At 43.6% G+C, this 18,390-nt stretch overlaps 1 protein-coding gene across 1 annotated transcript in view; it reads right to left on the bottom strand.

The window, feature by feature from the left end:
- KDM1A (lysine demethylase 1A) overlaps window positions 1–18,390 on the bottom strand; it is a gene marked incomplete in the record, with an annotated part of 2,315,042 nt that overhangs the window by 1,204,606 nt on the left and 1,092,046 nt on the right. The window contains 1 exon segment of the mRNA XM_044060124.1: window positions 5,203–5,220. Coding sequence (XP_043916059.1) covers window positions 5,203–5,220 — 18 coding nt within the window.

Here is an 18,390-nt window from a genome sequence, read left to right as displayed (position 1 = left end):
CAGTGGAGCCTAAACAAGGTTGATCTGCCAAAAGGTGCATTCACGAAGGATGCATTAATAGCTTCAGCAAAATTATACAGCCACATCCAGGCAGGACACCTTATGGCAATGCCAGAACCAGCTGCCCTGAGGAACCCTCTGCTGCATGGAATATCAGCCTCTTGGACGCATTAGACGGGGACTGGAGGGTGGCCATTCTGGAGGAGAAAACCTTCTGATCCTCTGCAAACATGGACCCTGGGGTAGAGCTAGAGAGTTCCTTGACTAGGTCCCTCTGTAGTCTCATAAAATGGGAAAGGTAGTTTAACACTCCCAAGGTGAAAGTGGCCGAAGCATAAACTCTCACCAAATCTGTCCAAAGCCAAAGACTCTGATAGGAGGATGGACAGAGGAGCTCTCTTAGGCTAGCTCCTTTTTGGTGGCTGCAGCAACAACCATAGCATCTACTGGAATATTCTCAGTCCAGAAGGTTTTGTCATGGGGAGCACTCAAGACTTTGTCTGCATGATTGGGTATGGACTCTACTGTGTCCAGTTCCTACCATACCCTCGAAGCACTTCAATGAACAGGTCTGCATGGGGGACACCCAGAATGTAGATGGGCCAGACCTGAAAACCTCCAACAGCACTGCTTCCTCTGGGGAGGGGATTTGGGAAGACCATCCACCTCTCTGGAGGAGGATTTCTAAGATGTCTCAGAAGTAGTCATCTGGTGGTGATCTTGGGGACCCCTTCACCTTCCTCAAATTCAGTGTCAGTGGTAACAGATTCCTCCAGGGAATCAATTTGTCTCCTCTTGCACAGCCTCTTCCTCGGAACTTCCTCGGTGGGATGCTCCACGGAGCTGTCAGAAGATCTCTGGGGGTCCACAGAAGGGGTAGTCTGGAGACTTCCAGGGGCTGGCTAGACACGTGGTAGAAGAGAGGCCTCAGACATATCTGGTGGGGACAGGGAGAGGTTCCACTAGGATGAGAAGGTCTCCATCACCTCTCCACCACCTCGAAGGAAGAAGGACTCTGAACACCTAAGAGCAATCCTTCCGGGGATGAGGGTACAGGAATTGACATCCCCCAGGGCCCCTGAGTCTCCCACTCCAAAAGGGGAAGTCAGAGCCAAGCTGTTGAACACTCAAGCTCTGAGGGCAAGTGATGGCTCTGAAAACTTCGGAGTCAAAGTCAACCCCCTGGAACAGACGTCGAGGCTACGGCTCCAAGATACACTCAGAACAAACACTATCAGCAGTGAACACGTTGGGGAAATAGTCGGAGGCAAAGATGTGGTAACTATCGGCCCCGACACCTTGGCTCCTGGGACCAATGGAACCAACAATACCGACAGAGTTGGATCAGAGAAGGAGCCACAAGACGGAATGACAAAAGCCTCATCGATCCAGAGGGGGACGGGACTGGAAAAATCCCCATCTGAATCTGTGCTTCGAGGAATTGCCTCATCAATCTACTGAAGTCTTTTTATCAGACTCCAAGAAGGCTTGGAGGAAAATGTAGAAAGAGGTCTGGAGGTCCTTTTAGTTGAGGTGTCCCACAGCAGATATCTCTGAGTCGAAACACTCGGCCACGAACTAGGGAATGAGGTATAGGGTGGAGAGGCAACCATGGGAACTGAAGGAGAAGGCTCAGAAGCCTTTGGTTTAAACAGTTTTGGCACATTTTTAACAAGACCAAAAACAAGAGCCAGCAACTGTGAGCTGTATAAATAGTTTAATGGAAGACAAGAAAATAGACCAGTTTCGGCTATGGAATTAACCTAGCCTTCATCAGTGTTAATATGCCAAACATCTTGTAGTCCTTATATACAAATAATTTGTCAAAAAATTTAATTGGTGAGCTCATAAATATTCATTTTGCTATGTTTGATTGATCCGTGCAATTACTTCCATGCAGGGGACCTTTTTTTTTTACATTTTTAACAAGCTCTGATTGGGAAGAGGAAGAACTCTTGGGAGAACGCTTCTTTGTTTCCTGGGCCTTTGTTTTCTAGAGGGGGATTGAGAGCCCCTGAAATAGAAGGAACAGTAAAAGGGGAAGAAGCCGGCAGTAACTCCTTGAGGGTCAACTTGCTTTGATGATCCGCCAAAGCCCAGGGTAAAAACCCGCACAAACTGAACAAGAACTATCTAAATGTGCAGGCCCCAAGCAACAGACGCACTTCCTGCCAGCATCAGATAAGGGAATCTTGTGCCCACAGGAAGTGCACTTCTTGAAACCTAAAGGCTTATTAGCCCGGACAGCCTCAGACATGATTAAAAAAATGTTTTTCCTAAAAAAGGGAAAGAGACTTGGGAAAATGTTATGGAGAACAGAGAAACATGAGCCCTAGATGGATTCAAAAATTTACACTACAAAAACAAATTAAGGTGGAAATCAGAAGATAATAGTAAAAAAGGATATCTAAGAGACTTAACTCACTGCGAAATGCACAAAGTTTGGAGGAGCTCAAGAGCACCAAAACCTCGCTGTTTGTTTCACGAGCAGCAAATAAGATATGAGGTACCTTGGGGAAGAGGTATTATGGGTAGAGAGGAGAAGTTCAAGCTTCGAATCTCAAATTACTGAAGTGGCCAAGTCGGTTCCGAGGGTCAGAACAGAGACCCACAGGTTAATGAACAAATGAAAATGACATCATCAGATCAAAAGTTATACTTTAAGATTGGGGTAGGCCAGACAGACCAAACATTTTGCTACTGTACTCTACACATCTGCAGATATTACATTTCCCATTTTATTCTGAATTGTTAGTCAGCTTTCAAACTTTACTGCTGTTAGGCCCACCCATTAACAGATCTGTTTAAGCACTGTCATTTTCCCTGTATAACTACCAACCCTGAGTGGGGAAAAAAAAGTTGTTCATTCATCAATTACCTGCCAGATTTGTGGGTGACTGGAGAAACCACAGCCTACCTGGCATTAAACCAATAAACCATGCTGACTACAAGGAGGATGTAAAACCTCCCCACAGAAGGGACCCAAGCCATAGAACAAAATGCAGGAACCAAGATTTGTGACTCAGCAGTGCTAACATCAATACACAAGCGTTTTCATTTTTAGAATCTTTTTTACAGCGCAGTCCAACAGCAAATTAGGAAAGAAAGTCCCAATTTACAAGCTTATGAAAAACAAAGCAGGAAACAGCCAAGATGCCTCAAAATACTGCTTCCCACGCAAATCACTCCAGTACAAGCATGCCCAGCACTTACATGACACCAAAGAAGCAAATAGTCCTGGTGTTAATTAAGCAAGGAAATGATGCATTCTTAAAACACAAACAGCTTCAACTGAGGAACAGTAGTGATCAAATGTTCATTGCTAAAAAATATTAAGGTATATTTGCACTCACTAAAATCGCAAAAAAAAAAATGTAAGCTGTTTTAATAGTGGGGGGCTAGGAGAGGTTAGCAAAACTGTACTGAAAAGCAAAACTAAACAAAACAGATGCCTTGATGAACAGAGCAGAAACAAATCAGATGACTGCCTTATGTTCGTGAGTTTTACATAACATAATGCTAAGTTATAAAACTTACTAGCATGCGTGTTTGGGTGTCTACAGTGTTACTGAACTGGAACTGACTTAAGGCAGCCCAAGGGACAGTTAACTGAACCTTCAACAGAACTTTTACAGCACAGGTACAGTAGATACCAACCCCAGTCTGTTCTTGAACCCATATTGCTAGTGTCACACACGGACATCCTGTCTCTGTGCCAAATGTCGGCCACAAAGATGAGGAAAATGTAGCTCTCCAAAGATCACAACCACTGACACAATCTACCTCTTTCCTTCAAGGTTTATCACAAACTGAAAAGCAAGAAAGAGAAGTTTTCTATAATGAATTATGCAATAAAGTTAATTGTGCTGAAGACTGGCCATGAAGAGTAGTATACATCAATGCTACCTACAAGCAGTGCTATGAACCAATATAAATTCTGTTACACACTGTAAGGATGGGGGTACTCCTTTTAGGGTGAAGTATCTGACTGGATTTAGCAGAGATCTGGAAGATGTCAACTGGACTCCTGTCAACTGATCTCTTTTTATTTTCACAGCAACCTTTAAGCTTTGCAAAATTTCAATGGAAAATTACTGAACAGTCTTGTACATCTGTCCTCTGTAAAGTGCAGTGTGTACCTTTCTTGACAAATGGCAAGTTCACCAGCTAACTTTGCAAGCCTTGAAATATTTTTTATTTCACTGTTTATACCTTACCACATAGTTCCCCAACAACAAATGAAGCATTTTTGATCAATTTCTATTGAGGAACACAGCAAGATAATGCTTTTATTAGCAATGACATTTTTAAAAACAGCAATTTTTTCATTACACATATGCAAGGATAAGCAAACTTAATTTGAAAGTTTATTGTTATAGTATAATTTCTGCAGTAGCTTTAGCTATAAGGGTTATATTCTGCTAAGTGTATAGCAGCTGGTCAGCTACCAAAGTTTCAGGACATCTTCCACAAACCCAAGCTGCTAGCTCAAGATGAGATCACTAAAAAGACAAGTTTGGGTGCCAAGCTCATCAGACAATGAACAGCAGGCTTTCAAGGATAGAGAATCAAACACTTTCTATTGCAGGGCAGGTACGCTCCTTTCAGGCAAAAAACTTCCACTTTACCTTTTATGACAAAAATTCCACCTTTTCTGTAAAACATTCATTTTAATGATTTTCAAGTGATCTGTCATCACTTTTAAATGGAAGGGCCACTTGTTTACTTTTGTAGTAAAAGGTAATTTAATTTAAAACTACTTCTGCTGAAGTAAAAGTTATTTTAAGTTTTGGGGGGCAAGAGTAAGTGTTAAAAATGCTTTCTACTATAATTTTTCCAAAGGGAACTTATCTGGCCAGCAATGGAAACCATTAGCTGACCATCAATCCTGCTGTCTGAAAGCAGAAAAGCTCGTAAGGGCTTGGTGCCCAAACAACTCTTTTTAGTCAGTTCAGCTCAAGCTGACAGACTGGACATGCAGAAGATGCCTAGAAGCTTTGGAAACTGGTCAGCTGTGGCTACTGCAGCAGTGACCCTAATGATGAACACCCACAGTAATATATATTATGAATATATTAAATAGTGTGTATGTGTAATATATATATATATATATATATATACACACACACACACACACACACATACACACAGAGTACAAACCAATAAAAAATAGGAAAAGAGTTACAGAAAATGGCTACTTACATTTGCACATCTTTCGCCCTTCCAAGTTCAGATGGGAAGCAGGGTAGGAAAAAAAAAAACACAGTGAATATTAATTGCAAACACACACTTACGCCTATGGTTAAGGCTGCATGCAAGAAAGAAAACCAGTGTCAAAAGTTACACATTTTAACAACACTAGAAATGGGCTTAAGACTACAACCATACTGTTTTTCTGTTTCAGAAGGTAAATCTACAATTACTCTGACACCATTCTTCTTTAAATGCAGTTATCGTAAATCGTGCAAAAATAAATGGCACATAATACAGCATTTAGCATCTTAGGACAGTGACAGCACAGCGTGTACTTATCTGCTTGCATCTGTAACAGAAACTTCCTTACTGTATCTTACTTAGCATATCTTCGATCCCAGTTCTGTCCTTCCTTCTGTAAAATCCAACATCCCAAGATTTCTGCACACATTCCAAACCAAAAAGGAGCAAAAGTGAGAAAATTCAAAGCGAACTGGACAACCAGGAAAAAGTAAAATTTTATTTGAGCGCATTCGTCAGTTTTTAACTATGACTTCTTCAGAATAAAATCAAGCTACACTCAGAGTCTTACGTAACCAGTGCAATACATCAATTAAAAAAAACACTTGTAGAATGTACATCCACTTTTAAAGGTACAGGTTCCCTTAATGCATTTTACTAGCAAGTCAAGTAAATTTTTACCATAGAGGTTATATTTCTTTATATATATTTTCAAAACCAAGAATACTACAAGTGCTTTAATTGATTTATTGCACTGGTTACATAAGACTCTGAGTGCAACTTGATTTTATTGTGAAGAAGTCATAGTTAAAAACTGACAAAAGTGCTCCAATAAAATTTTACTTTTTCCTAGTTGTCCAGTTCACTTTGAATTTTCTCATTTCTGCACATATATATGGACACATGCTACAATACAACGCATGCTATCCAAACTCAAATTCCTACATTTCTTTAGCCATCCTCTACGTCAACAGCCAACACATACCTGCAAACCAAGAAATAATTAATGCTTACATTATGGAACACAAAAAAAGTACATATCAGTCTGCCTTACAAGGAACTCCCAACAGAAGCTGAAAGTAGTACAGTTGTGTACACTTACCATAAATGTAGACATTAGAGTGCATTCACTGTTGCAGTCATTACATTTGGGTAATCCTGCTGGCAGGTTGCCCTCAGTTGGCCTGAAATCCAAAGTCTTGGGTCCTGCATCGGCTGCTCTTGCCCCTTCCCTGACGTCAGGTCGTCAGGGGTATAAAAGAAGCGGCCAATGCCATTTTCTTCAGTTTTTCTTGCCCCAGATGTTAGGTGCCCCCTGAAAGGGTAGGCTCAATTAATATATATATAAAAATAAATGCACCAATATAAACTTTACCTTCATCTACAAGCAAATATACCACACAGGCTGTATAAATCAAGAAGGAAAGACAAGTTCCAGCAGAAAAAAGGGGGATGGTGGGCGGGTAACTTGGACTGCAACAGTGAATACACTCGAACATCTACATTTATGGTAAGTGTACACAACTGTACTATGTTTTTTGTGTTTCACTGTTGCAGTCATTACATTTGGGTAGAGTCCCAAAGCTAAGTTTGGGAGGCTGGAGCTAGACAGCATTAGGAGCGGCCATGAGGCCCTGCAGAACTGCAGTGGCAAAGCCTGCCCTGGATTTAGAGTAAAGTGGCAGATGATAGTGCTTTGTAAAAGTGTGCACTGAACTTCAAGTAGCAGCCTCTAAAATGTCTTTGGTTGGTACTCCCCTGAGAAAGGCTGCTGAAGTGGCTGCAGCTCTGGCTTAATGTGGCCTAATGCCATTCGGTACTGGCTTGCCATGGTGAGAATAGCAGAAACGAATGCAGTGGCCTATCCACTTTGAAATAGTCTGCTTTGAGATAGCATTTCCTTGTGATCCTGCACCATATGCCACTAGTAATTGCTGTGTCTTCCTGAAAACGTTGGTTCTGCCTAAGTAGAATCTAAGCTGTCTGTGTATGTCCAATGAATGCATAATTCTCTCCCCATTGTTCTGAGGGTTTGGATAAAAAGTTGGCAGATGAATCGTTTGGTTAAGAGCCACACTGGATACCACCTTAGGCATAAATGTTGGGTTTGTCCTCAGAGAAACCCTGTCTGGATAAAACGTGATAAAAGGTTCCACAGCCATTGAGTGCCTGTAGCTCTGAAACACGTCTTGCAGACATTATTGCTAAGAGCAGAGCTGTTTTCCAAGATAAAAACTTTATATCAGCAGTAGCAGCTGTCTCAAAAGGAGGCAGGGTGAGTTTTTCCAAGACACAGTTGAGGTCCCATGCAGGTATTGGTGATCTCCTTGGAGGCCTTAAATTTTTGGCTCCTCTGAGGTACTGCTTTAATAAAGGATGAGAAAAGATTGGTGGCTCTATTGTAATGAGCCGAAATGGCAGAGGCATGAATGTTAATGGATGAAAAAGATAGGCCTTTGTTCAGCATCACAGTTAAGTATTGCAAAATCTGAGGAATACTTGGTACAGCTGTATCAGTTCCTTGTGCCTGGTTCCAAGCACAGAATCTCTTCCATTTTCCAGCATAAGATCTTCTAGTACTAGGCCTTCTAGCTTCCAAAATGACATCCATCACAGCTTTACTGAGAGGTGTCTTTTGTATGATAACATTACCGGCCATGCTGCCAAGTTTAAAGTCCTGAGTTGGCCGTGCAGGATCTGATTGTTTTGCTGGGATAGTAGATGGGATGTTTGAGGTAAGGTCCAAGCTGGGCATTGAGACAAGTTCCTTAGGACTGGATATCAGTACTGGCAGGGTCAGTCTGGGGCAATCAGTATCATCTTTGGCTTCTCCTGTCTGACCTTTAGGAGTACCTTGGGGAGGAGAGGGAGTGGAGGAAAGGCATATACGGATAGGTTTTTCCAGCTGAAAGATAGGGCTTCCACTTTCCATGCTTGTCTGTGATAAGTCCTTGTGCAGAATCTTTTTAGTTGGTAGTTGTGAGGGGAGGCAACTAGATCTATGTCCGGGCATCCCCATTTCCTTGCTATCATGCTGAAGACTTGTGGATCCAGCTGCCACTCGTGGGGATCCATGAGGTTTCTGCTTAGTTCGTCTGCCAGAGTATTTTCCTTTCCTGGCAGGAATTGTGCTTGCAGATGTACTTGGTAAGTCAATGCTGTGTCCCACAAAGTCATGGTTGGTCTGCAAAGGGGGTACGAATGTGTGACCCCCTGCTTGTTTATATACCACATAACAGTGGTGTTGTCTGTCTTTATCAGTAGTTGTCCTGGATGTAGTAGGTTCCTGAAGGCTGTCTGGGCATTTTGAACAGCTAGCATCTTTTTTTGATTGATATGTAGATGCATTTGGTTTGAGGACCACGTGCCCTGAATGCATCTTCCTGCCATGTGGGCCCCCCAGGCATAATCTGATGCATCCGTTGTTAGTGCCTGCCAGACTGGGGGTAATGTGAATGGCTGTCCTTTGTTCTGGTGACGAGCCTTCGCCCACCATCGAAACTCCTGTTGCAGGCAGAGAATGACAGTAATCGTTTCCAGGCTGTGGCAGTGTTGAGTCCAACCACTTTTTAGGTACCATTGAAGTTTCCTCATATGCAGTCTTGCATATGGAATTAGTAGGATGCAGGATGCCATGAAGCCCAAAGCCCGCAGAATTTTTCTTGCAGATAACTGGGCCTTTGTTGCCAACATTTTGAAATAGGTAGTCAGTTGCCTTTGTTTGTCCCGCGTGAGATAAGCCATCTGGGCAGTTGTATTTAAGCTTGCACCCAGGAATATTATCTCTTGAGAGGGTACTAGTTTTGATTTCTTTTCGTTTACTGTGTACCCTAGGCATGTTAGAAGTCTTTTCACAAATGCGAGATGCTGAAGAAGAATGTCCTTGTTCTCTGCTTGAATTAGACAATCGTCCAAGTAAGGATATATTTGTATTCCTCTTTGTCTGCAGAGTGCAATTACTGGTGCCAGGCACTTTGTAAAGACCCTGGGTGCAGTAGATAAGCCAAAGGGCAGTGCAGAGAATTGGTAATGCATTGAGCCAGCTTAATCCGAGGTATCTTCTGCATGATTGTCTGATTGCGACAGGAAGGTATGCCTCTTTGAGGTCTAAAGTCACAAGCCAAGCATTCTTGCCCAGCATGGGCGAAAGCTGCTGCAAAGTCAACATTTTGAATTTTGGTATATCCAGGAATGTGTTCAGAATAGATAAGTCCAGTATTGGTCTCCAGGCCTTGTCCTTTCTGGGTACCAGGAACACTCGAGTAAAATCCTTGTCCCTGCTCTTGCTTTGGTACTTGTTGAATGGCCCCCTATGTCCATGAGGGATGAGACTTGTTTTTGTGTCTCTGTCCATTGATTTTTTTTGGCAGATCTGGACAGCAGTTTGCCTTTGGCAGGGTATGAAAATGGAACTTGTAGCCTTGTGACACTATATTTAGAACCCACTTGTCTTGGGTTATAATGTGCCAATTTTGAGAAAAAAGTGCTAATTTTTCCCCTAAGGGTGCTGCCAAGAGATAAGTGCTTGGTGCAGGCAGGGGGAAGTCATTGGGACGGTTTACTCTATGGTTGGGATCTGTCTTCTCCAACTTTGGAGGTAGAAGCACCCCATTGCTTTGACCTGTATGAACCTTGTGCCAGGGATCTGCCACTAGGGCATTTGGATCTGCCCCTTTCAAGTCTGTCTGACACCGGAAATAAACAGTTTTTTGTAGGCCAGTGTCTACTAAACCTAAGTGGCTGTACTTGTAAAAAAAACTTTGACAGTTTGCATAGATTTAGCTTTGTCCTCCATTTTCTTTAACACCTCTTCTGCCTTAACAGCAAACAAAGTATCATGTTGTAAAGGTGCATCTAATAATTTAACTTTGACATGATCACTCAGATTTTGTTCCTTTAACAAAGCATGTCTCCTAATTACAGAACCAGTAACTGCAGCCCTGCAGGAGGCCTCGAAAAAATCAAAACCACATTGCAAAGTATACTTTCCAACTTGTTCAGCTGCATGCAATAAATCCTGCATTTCTTTGTTTTCTGCACATTCAGAGTTTATCAACATTTTCTGTTTAAGCAATGCCATGACATGTTGCTGATATCTGAGCATATGAAACTGACGTTTAAGGCCCTTATAGCCAAGGTAGCAGATGTGTAAACCTTTTTTTCCCATCTATCCAGTGCCCCAGAATCTCTGTCAGAAGGGGTAGGGTTTTTTACTGCGGAAGTCCTAACTCCTTTGGGACCCTGAGAAATAGTTTCTGGGTCTGCAGAAGGGTTTTAAAAAGGAATTTATGAGAGTCAGGAACCATGTAATATCTGTCGGGCTTAACAGGAGCTGGAGGTAAGGAGTCAGGGGTAATACTAGACTCCGAAAACACCATCTAAAATGTCTAACACAGGTGGAATGGCTAGAGGCCTGTGTTGAGGTAGTAAAAGGAAATCCCTGAGTCTCTTTTTAGATTCTGAAAAATCTTGGCTCTCCCAGTGGAAATGCTGCCTCATGGTATGCAAGGTTTCCCCAAAAGAATAGTCCTCTGGAGGAGAAGATGAAGGTATAGATTCTTCAGCATCAGCATCCTCATGGGGGGAAAATATTCCTGATCAGAAGAGGAATCTAAAGAAATAGAAACCTGATCTGAAGATTCATAGTCAGTCTCTTGCCTAGGCCTCTTATCAGGAGGGGGATGGGAACCCCTGATTAAGGTAATCAAGTCTTTGGCCATTGTGAGCATCTGTTTTTTGGGCATAGAGGCCTGTCCACGTGGCTCTTGAGTTTGTTTCTTTGCTTTAGAAGGTGCTTTAGTCTTTGCCTTTGAAGCTGAAGTCTGTTTAATGTAAAGATGTTTAAGTCTGAAAACACCCTCAGTGGCTCCGGACCCATCTGAGGGAATAGTACCGAGGCTCCAATACCTTGGATGACCGATTCCACGTGTTAATCGGTAGCGGCCTGTGACTACAAAGTAGCGGGCTTCAGGGGCTGTGAAAGCACCTCACTGAGGACCGGCGAACCGGCGACTGTCTTAGGAGAAGCTTTGTCGTTGGTTTTGGACCTCTGTTATTTATCTCTCTCTTTTTCTTTGCGTTTTTTGTGAACTCCGGTAGTCGGATGGCTATCCGACAACATTTCTGGATAATTAAACCAGCGTCCAAAATAGTTTAAAGCAAAATCATACCGACGCTTAATAGTGCGTTGGTTAAATCTAGCACAAAACCGACAACCAGAAACGTTGTGATCAGGGCCTAGGCAAGGAATACAGTAAGAATGAAAGTCCTTATGAGGTATTTGCTTTCCACAAGAAATACAATTATTTACTTTTTCTGACATCGGTCTGGAGCAAGAAAATTTTCCCCAACGGGGTACTTGGCTTAATGAAGACTTCAGATCTGAAATTCTAACACTAAAATCTCAGGAGTCAGCCGACCGGCACTTGTGAACTGCTTCTGCTTCGGGACCGCGCAGCAAGAAAGACTGAAGAAAATGGCATCGGACGCTTCTTTTATACCCCTGACGACCTGACGTCAGGGAAGGGGCGACAGCAGCTGAGGCAGGATCCAAGACTTTGGAATTCAGGCTGACTGAGGGCAACCTGCCAGCAGGATTACCCAAATGTAATGCCTGCAACAGTGAAACACGAAGAACATTAGTCATACACACATGGGTAAAATTAGAGTATTTCTGGCCAAAATGTTTTTTGTTTGGTAGATCAACTGATACATTACATCTTAAGATTAATACATTTTTTCACAACTCAAAAGTGCAGAGGAACCCCAAGCAACTACTACCTAAGGAGCCTGAGAAGAGTACAAGTACAGAGCTCAAATAATAGACTTGGGAAATGTAGTTGGACTCCCAGAGTCACAAAAGACAGCAGTGCATGTGAAAAGCATGCAACAAAGACCAAATGGTTAGGGTGCAGTTATCTACAATGAAGACATTTTTGGAGTAAACAACAAAAGTACAGCTGTGTAAGTAAACTTGCTATAACAGCAGATGCTTGAATAGATCACTGTTTCAGTAGCCTAAGCTATATGGGATATTCTACCAAGAATCAGACTAGCTGGGCAGCTTCCAAAGCTTTAGGGCACCTTCGACATGGCCTAGCCACTGCACAGCTTCAGAACAGCAGAATAATAATCAGTGAGTATAGTACAGCTCTTTTGATTGTGCACATTTAACACCTAGTGGGCATGGCTTGAGTCTTTAAAAAATAAAGTTATCACCTTACAATTCTAACACATACTCATTGACATAGGTCAAATATCAATACAAATGTGTTTGCCATCATGTATGCTTCAAGATAAAATATTCTGATACCTCGTATAGGGCATGGTTTTGGAATTATTAATGCAAATATGAACAAGCAATATTTGACGCCTAGAGGAGCAGTAGGAGGTAACTACAGATGCACCTGGAGGTGTCACTCGGATGTAATGAGTTAAGTGCCTCCCATGATTTTGGTAGCTGGGGATTCTGTCCCACAAGTTGATGATGAAATGAAATTAACTACTTCAGATAAAGAAGTTATGCACTCACATTCCTGTCCTTCTCACTCTGGACTAGTGTCTCACAGATGGTCTTACCGAACAGGGTCAAAAAGTCAAAAGGGGCATTCGCAAAAGATGCCTTGAAAGGTTCAGAAAAATCACAAAGCCATAGCCAGGCATGACGCTTCATGGCAATAACGGTCCCGGCCAGCCTAGCGGCTCCCTCGGTGGCGTGAGGGTGTTAACGCATGGACGTATTTGTAACCAATTTAAGGGTAGCCATAAGAGCAGAGAATGACCGTTTATCTGACCGAGGAACTTTCCTAGGCCAGTTCCTTTTTGGTGGTGGCCGCCACCACGGCTTCAACTGGGGAACCCTTACTCCATGCAGGCTTGTCAGTAGGAGGGATCAACACCATCTGGCAGTTCTGGTATTGGCTCTACAGTGTCCGATTCCTTCCAAGCTCTGGTGGTAATGAGGTCCATCAGTGAATCAGTCGGGGGGGAGACACACAAGAGGTAGATGGGCCTGCGAAAGCCTCCAGAAATACCAACTCATTCGAGGAAGGCTTTTGGTCGGATCAGCCTCCCCTCTGGCGGAGAATTTTCATTACGTCTCTGAAGGAGATGTCTTCAGGGGGTGATCTAGAGGAGCCTTTCCCTTCCTCCAAGTCGGTATCTTCAGTGAGGGACTCGGGGGGGGGGGGGGGGTCGATGTGCCTCCTCTTGTACTGGCATTTGCCAGGGACCTCCTCAGGGGGACTCTCCAGGGAGGTCTCACAGTTTCGCATTCCTCGAGGGGAAACGTCTGCGGTGCATCAGAGACAGGCTGTCCCTGGAAGGACTGTACGACAGAAGACATATTCATCTGCGAGGGAGCAGGGATGGACTGAGGAAAGAGTGAGGGGTCTCGATCCTCCAGAGAGTTCCCTCTCCTCAAAGGCTGAAGGGGAACAGGCTTCCCTGAAACGTGTGAAACGAGTAGCCGTGCGCCTCAGATCTGATGAGGGGATCGGAGCCGCACCCGTAACAGCCGGACCCAGAAGGATGGTATGCCCCGACCACAACTGAGCCACCGACACACATCACCTCAGATCAGACATCCAGATCTTGGCTCCAAGAGCTCGGATCAGACACACAATCCGAAAAACCCAAGGGCATGGCCGGCGTCGAGGTTGTGGGAACCATCTCAGCCATCCTTTTGACTCCAGAGCTCCTTGGATCCAGGGACTCCGAAACCCGGAGATGGATAGGAAAAGGAGCTATCGGGGCAAACATCAAAAGTAAACTCCCGCAACGGCAGGAGAGTGAGCCAGCAACACTCCCATCTGCAAATGAGCCTGCAAGAACCTTCTCATCATCCGGTCCATGTCAGCTTCAGAGAGGCTCCTTGTGGACCTGGAGGATGCCACTGATAGCAGCCAGGAGGGCCGATGCGAGGACGACCTCGAAGTGGGCTGAGCCTCCTCCGGCTCCAGGGAGAATCTTGGAGAATGGAGCGGAGGGGAAGACGGCCTAGTAACATTTTCAGGTGTGGAGACCACTTTAGCAGGGGAGTGCAGAAGGAATAGAGTCCGCTGGTCTTTTGCGACCCCTCTCGTTGTTTCTTTCTCTTTATCTTTCTCTTAGTGCTTCTCCTTCCTGGCCTCTCTATCGCCCTGTTTTGAAGTGGGTGTCTGAGTCCCAGACAGGGTAGGAGGACCAGAAGCTTGTACAGCCACAGCCGTGGCTGAAGAAGAAGAGGAAGCCGCTGGTTCCACTGGAAGACCAGCCAGAATCAACTTGGCCCTGCAATCTCGCAGAGCCTGAAGGTTGAAGGCTGCACAGATCTTGCAGCCCGAAGTAAGGTGGGGAACCCCTAAACACACCACGCACAGAGTGTGACCATTAGCCGGCAACAGCTTATGGCCACACACTGTGCATTTAGAAAAAGGTCAGCTTTTGAGACATCAACATAGCCAGTGTTGAAATGGGAAAACACCTGAGACAATAATTAGCCTGTTAACTTAACCCTTAATTTTGTGAATACACCTTGTTTGAACCTCCAAGCAGCTGTTTTTTGAAGTATAGTTTTGCCTTGCTGAGAACATTTATACAGTTTCCTGAAAGAGAATCCTGAATTGGTAAAATTATTTCTACTACATTTTGCAAGTAGGGTTGAAAAGACGAACTCCTGAATTCAATTTTTTAATCAAAAGAACCATATAAAACCTCTTAATTCATGGGAACATTCATAATCTCAGTTTTGCAATTCTGTAGTCAGTTCTGATAATGTTGCCAGTCAAGTTTTCACAACACTGATGCAGTGGCAGCTGCTCTAGTAACAGCATCAGCAGCTTCATTAGTATACTACGGAAATGTTTAGTAATCCTGACACACAACACCCTAAGCAACACAGAAATATCAAATGAAAGAAAAGACAATTACTCTCTCTAATACCGACTATGGGAACTAGCAGACAAAAAGGAATCCATGGCTGAAGAGCAATTATACAATTAACCAGACTTCCTGAGACCAGGTGGCTGACTGGTAAACTGCTGGCTGAAAATAAAACTTACCCAAAGGCTGACAACCCAGAAGGAACAGGTATAGTTAAAGAAAACCCATCTGTAACAAAATAAATCTGTAGTGCATTCTGTAATTTTTCTTCAACTAAAATTCCTAAAGATTTTAAAAAAATTCTTGTCAAAGCTCAGCCATGTCTTCATTACAGTTGAAGAAAATGTCTAATTTTATAAAAGCCGCAGTGGTACAGCGGTAGCATTGTTGCCTCACAGCAAGAGGTTCTCCTATTCGATTCTCGGCTGGAGTGCCTTATGTGTAGAGTCTGCATGTCCTCCCCGCGGTCAAGTGGCCTCTGAAAGACATGCGTGAATGGGCGTGCCTTTGCTGAGGGTTGGGCGTCGGGCTGGCAACTCGGCACCATAAAAATCTACTGCCAATCATTAGCGGACCGGAGTTCTGCTGTGGCGACCCCTATCTGGGAAAAGCCGAAAAGACAAACAACAACTTTTTCTGGTAAAAGAACGCACCCCCGCCCAAAAGAATGAGCAGTTTAAAAGATGGCACTTTCCTTGGGAAGGAAGTTCCTTATAGCACTAAGGAGCATTGCCAAGTCGTTTCCCTGATGCATGCAAGAGTTCTTCCTAACCCTAACAGAGCACGTGAACAGTCTTAGAAGTGAAGTACTGGAATCTCAGTCCTTAGAGGCTTCTAGAGGAACACACCACAGGGATCAAAGAAGTGATGAGAAGTCTGAGGAACAATTTAACCAAAGCACAGTCATTCAGCATCAGCTGAGGCAAAGAGGAAGCTTGAGTAAAAACTAAAGCCTCCCAGATAAGTTTTCTCTTCCTGGGTCACTTGGAAGGAACAATCACATTAGCAAAAGCAATGTGTAGTCCTAGCCACAAAAGGTGACGTCAAGCGGCTACAGGAGCCTTGAAAAGGAGGTCTTGCCTCCTAACCAAATTAATCTTTGAGGTAAATTTTTAGTCCCAACCACCAAGTACTCTGGCCTAATCCCAACCAACCAGTTTTGACAAAAAAGTGATAACTTACATGAAAAGCTCCATAATGAACCACTGCAGTTTGTCAACTGTAAAAAGATTATTTAGTAAGCAAATAATGGAGCCTGGAAAGGCTGACCTTGCGTCCTGACAGAAAAAAAGTTTTGAGGTAAAAACTTTTAGTGTCAGCCAACAAACACCCTGGTCCCATCCGTCAGCCACCAATATTGAAAGAAATGCAAACATTTCCCACAAAGAATAATTAACAAGGTACTCCCAACAAGAATGATACCACAGTACAAGCAGAAAATGATTGATTTCAACAACTTGCTAAGTTTCTAGGATCCTTCTAAAGGGATCCAGTATCTGTTTGCCTGGGATGACATGACTGACCGACCTCGATGCTTTGCCAGAAATGGCCAGTGTCAGTCACCCCTGGGCTTCTGGATACTGGCCAAGGCTCTTGCCACTCCTATAGTGCCTTTTTTAGGCAGTGTTCCAAAGACCAAATTACTACTGTAACAGCTACAAACAAATGCATCTGAGGGTTGTACTGTTCAGTGCTAGAAGTCTAAATATAAAACTGCTCTCACTCGAAGCACTCCTTAAAATGGAGAACATCGACATTTGTGCTGTAACAGAGACCGGGTTCAAGGCAGCAGAAAGCACGCCTGCACTACCAGGCTATAACTCATTCCACACCTTTCGGCCCCAGAACTTGGACCGAAGCTCCAAAGGCGGGGGTGTTTCCATATTCATAAAGGATGCACACACCTCCAGACTGGTAGGCCAACATAACGCATCTGAGATACTTCAGGTGCAGCTAACATTGGGTAAGACAGCGATTCAGGTCGTAGCCTGCTGTAGTTCTCCAACCATGTCCCACGTTCTTAAGCACCCTGGAGAATATTAGGGTCCAACCTAACACATTCATACTGGGCGACTTCAACTACCCCTCCATTAATTGGGAAAACTACTCATCCACCAATACACTTTCCCAACATTTCCTGGAATTCATTAATTCCAATGCCCAGGACCAGCTCATTCTTACCACCACTCGAGGTAGAAACATCCTTGACCTGGTCATTACTAACATGGGCAATCTGCTTTACAATAGTCAACTCCTCCCTGATTAGATCCAACCTCAAACTAATCACATTGGAAATTCAACCCCCCCACCTACGCAGAGGTAACGATTATGAAAAACCTCCAAAGCTGACTTTGCGCTCCTAAAAATAAAGGTGGCTAACTTCACAGCACCCATGCAAATGAAGAATAATTGCATGACCGCTGAATCATACAACAATGCACTGTACAAACACAAAAACAAATGAATGGATCAAGCCATACCAAATAGAACCAAGACGCTCTCCTCCAAAAAAGGAAGTCAATTTGGTGGTTCCTTGCCATAAACTCTACAAGAGTTGGAGGAAACTGATGCAGAAAAAGGTAAAGTCCCAAGACTGGAAAAACTCCCTTATCGCCTCAACAAAAAGTTGAGATCCCTCATCAAAACCTCTAAAGCTAGCTATGAAAAAAGAACTGTAGCAAATAGTAAACACAACCACAAGGCCTTCTATAGTTTTGCAAAGAATTTTCACGGCAAAACCCAGATTTGCTCTGAGCTACTGCACAACGGTACCTCCTATAACGAGCCAACAGATATTGCCAATATACTGGCTGACAGATTCAGTACCAATTTTACCCCCCCCCCCCAGGACTAATCAATACCAGTATATTGCCAGGCACCCAGTATTACTGCTACACAGGTTATAACAGTACTGTCCAAGGCCAAGAAGAGAGTTTCTATGGGACCTGACAATATCCCTGGCTGCATTTTACATGAACTAAAGACTGAACTGGCACCTCACTTGTGCTCCCAGTACAGCCTCACCTCAGGCTTTGTCCCTACCGAATGGTACACTGCTACAGTCATCAATCTCCACAAAGGAGGGACAATGACAGACCCTGAGAACTATAGTCCCATTAGCCTGATGACTCTGATATGCAAAGCTATGGAACGCATCATCATGGACCTAATAAAAAAGGATACAGGGAATCTCCAAACTCTGGATCCCACACAAATTGGCTTTGTGAAGGGTAGGTTTTGCCTGCTCAACTTGGTCGACATTTTGAGTAAGTCACAACTTTTTGAGTGCCCAAAAAAAAAAAAAAAAAAAAAAAA

Source organism: Protopterus annectens, chromosome 1.part2, assembly GCF_019279795.1.
Source record: "Protopterus annectens isolate FY-2018-M chromosome 1.part2, PAN1.0, whole genome shotgun sequence".
In the NCBI taxonomy this organism is placed as follows: Eukaryota; Metazoa; Chordata; order Ceratodontiformes; family Protopteridae; genus Protopterus; species Protopterus annectens.
Note: the sequence above shows the minus strand (reverse complement) of the source record. Positions and strands in the feature narration are given on the sequence as shown.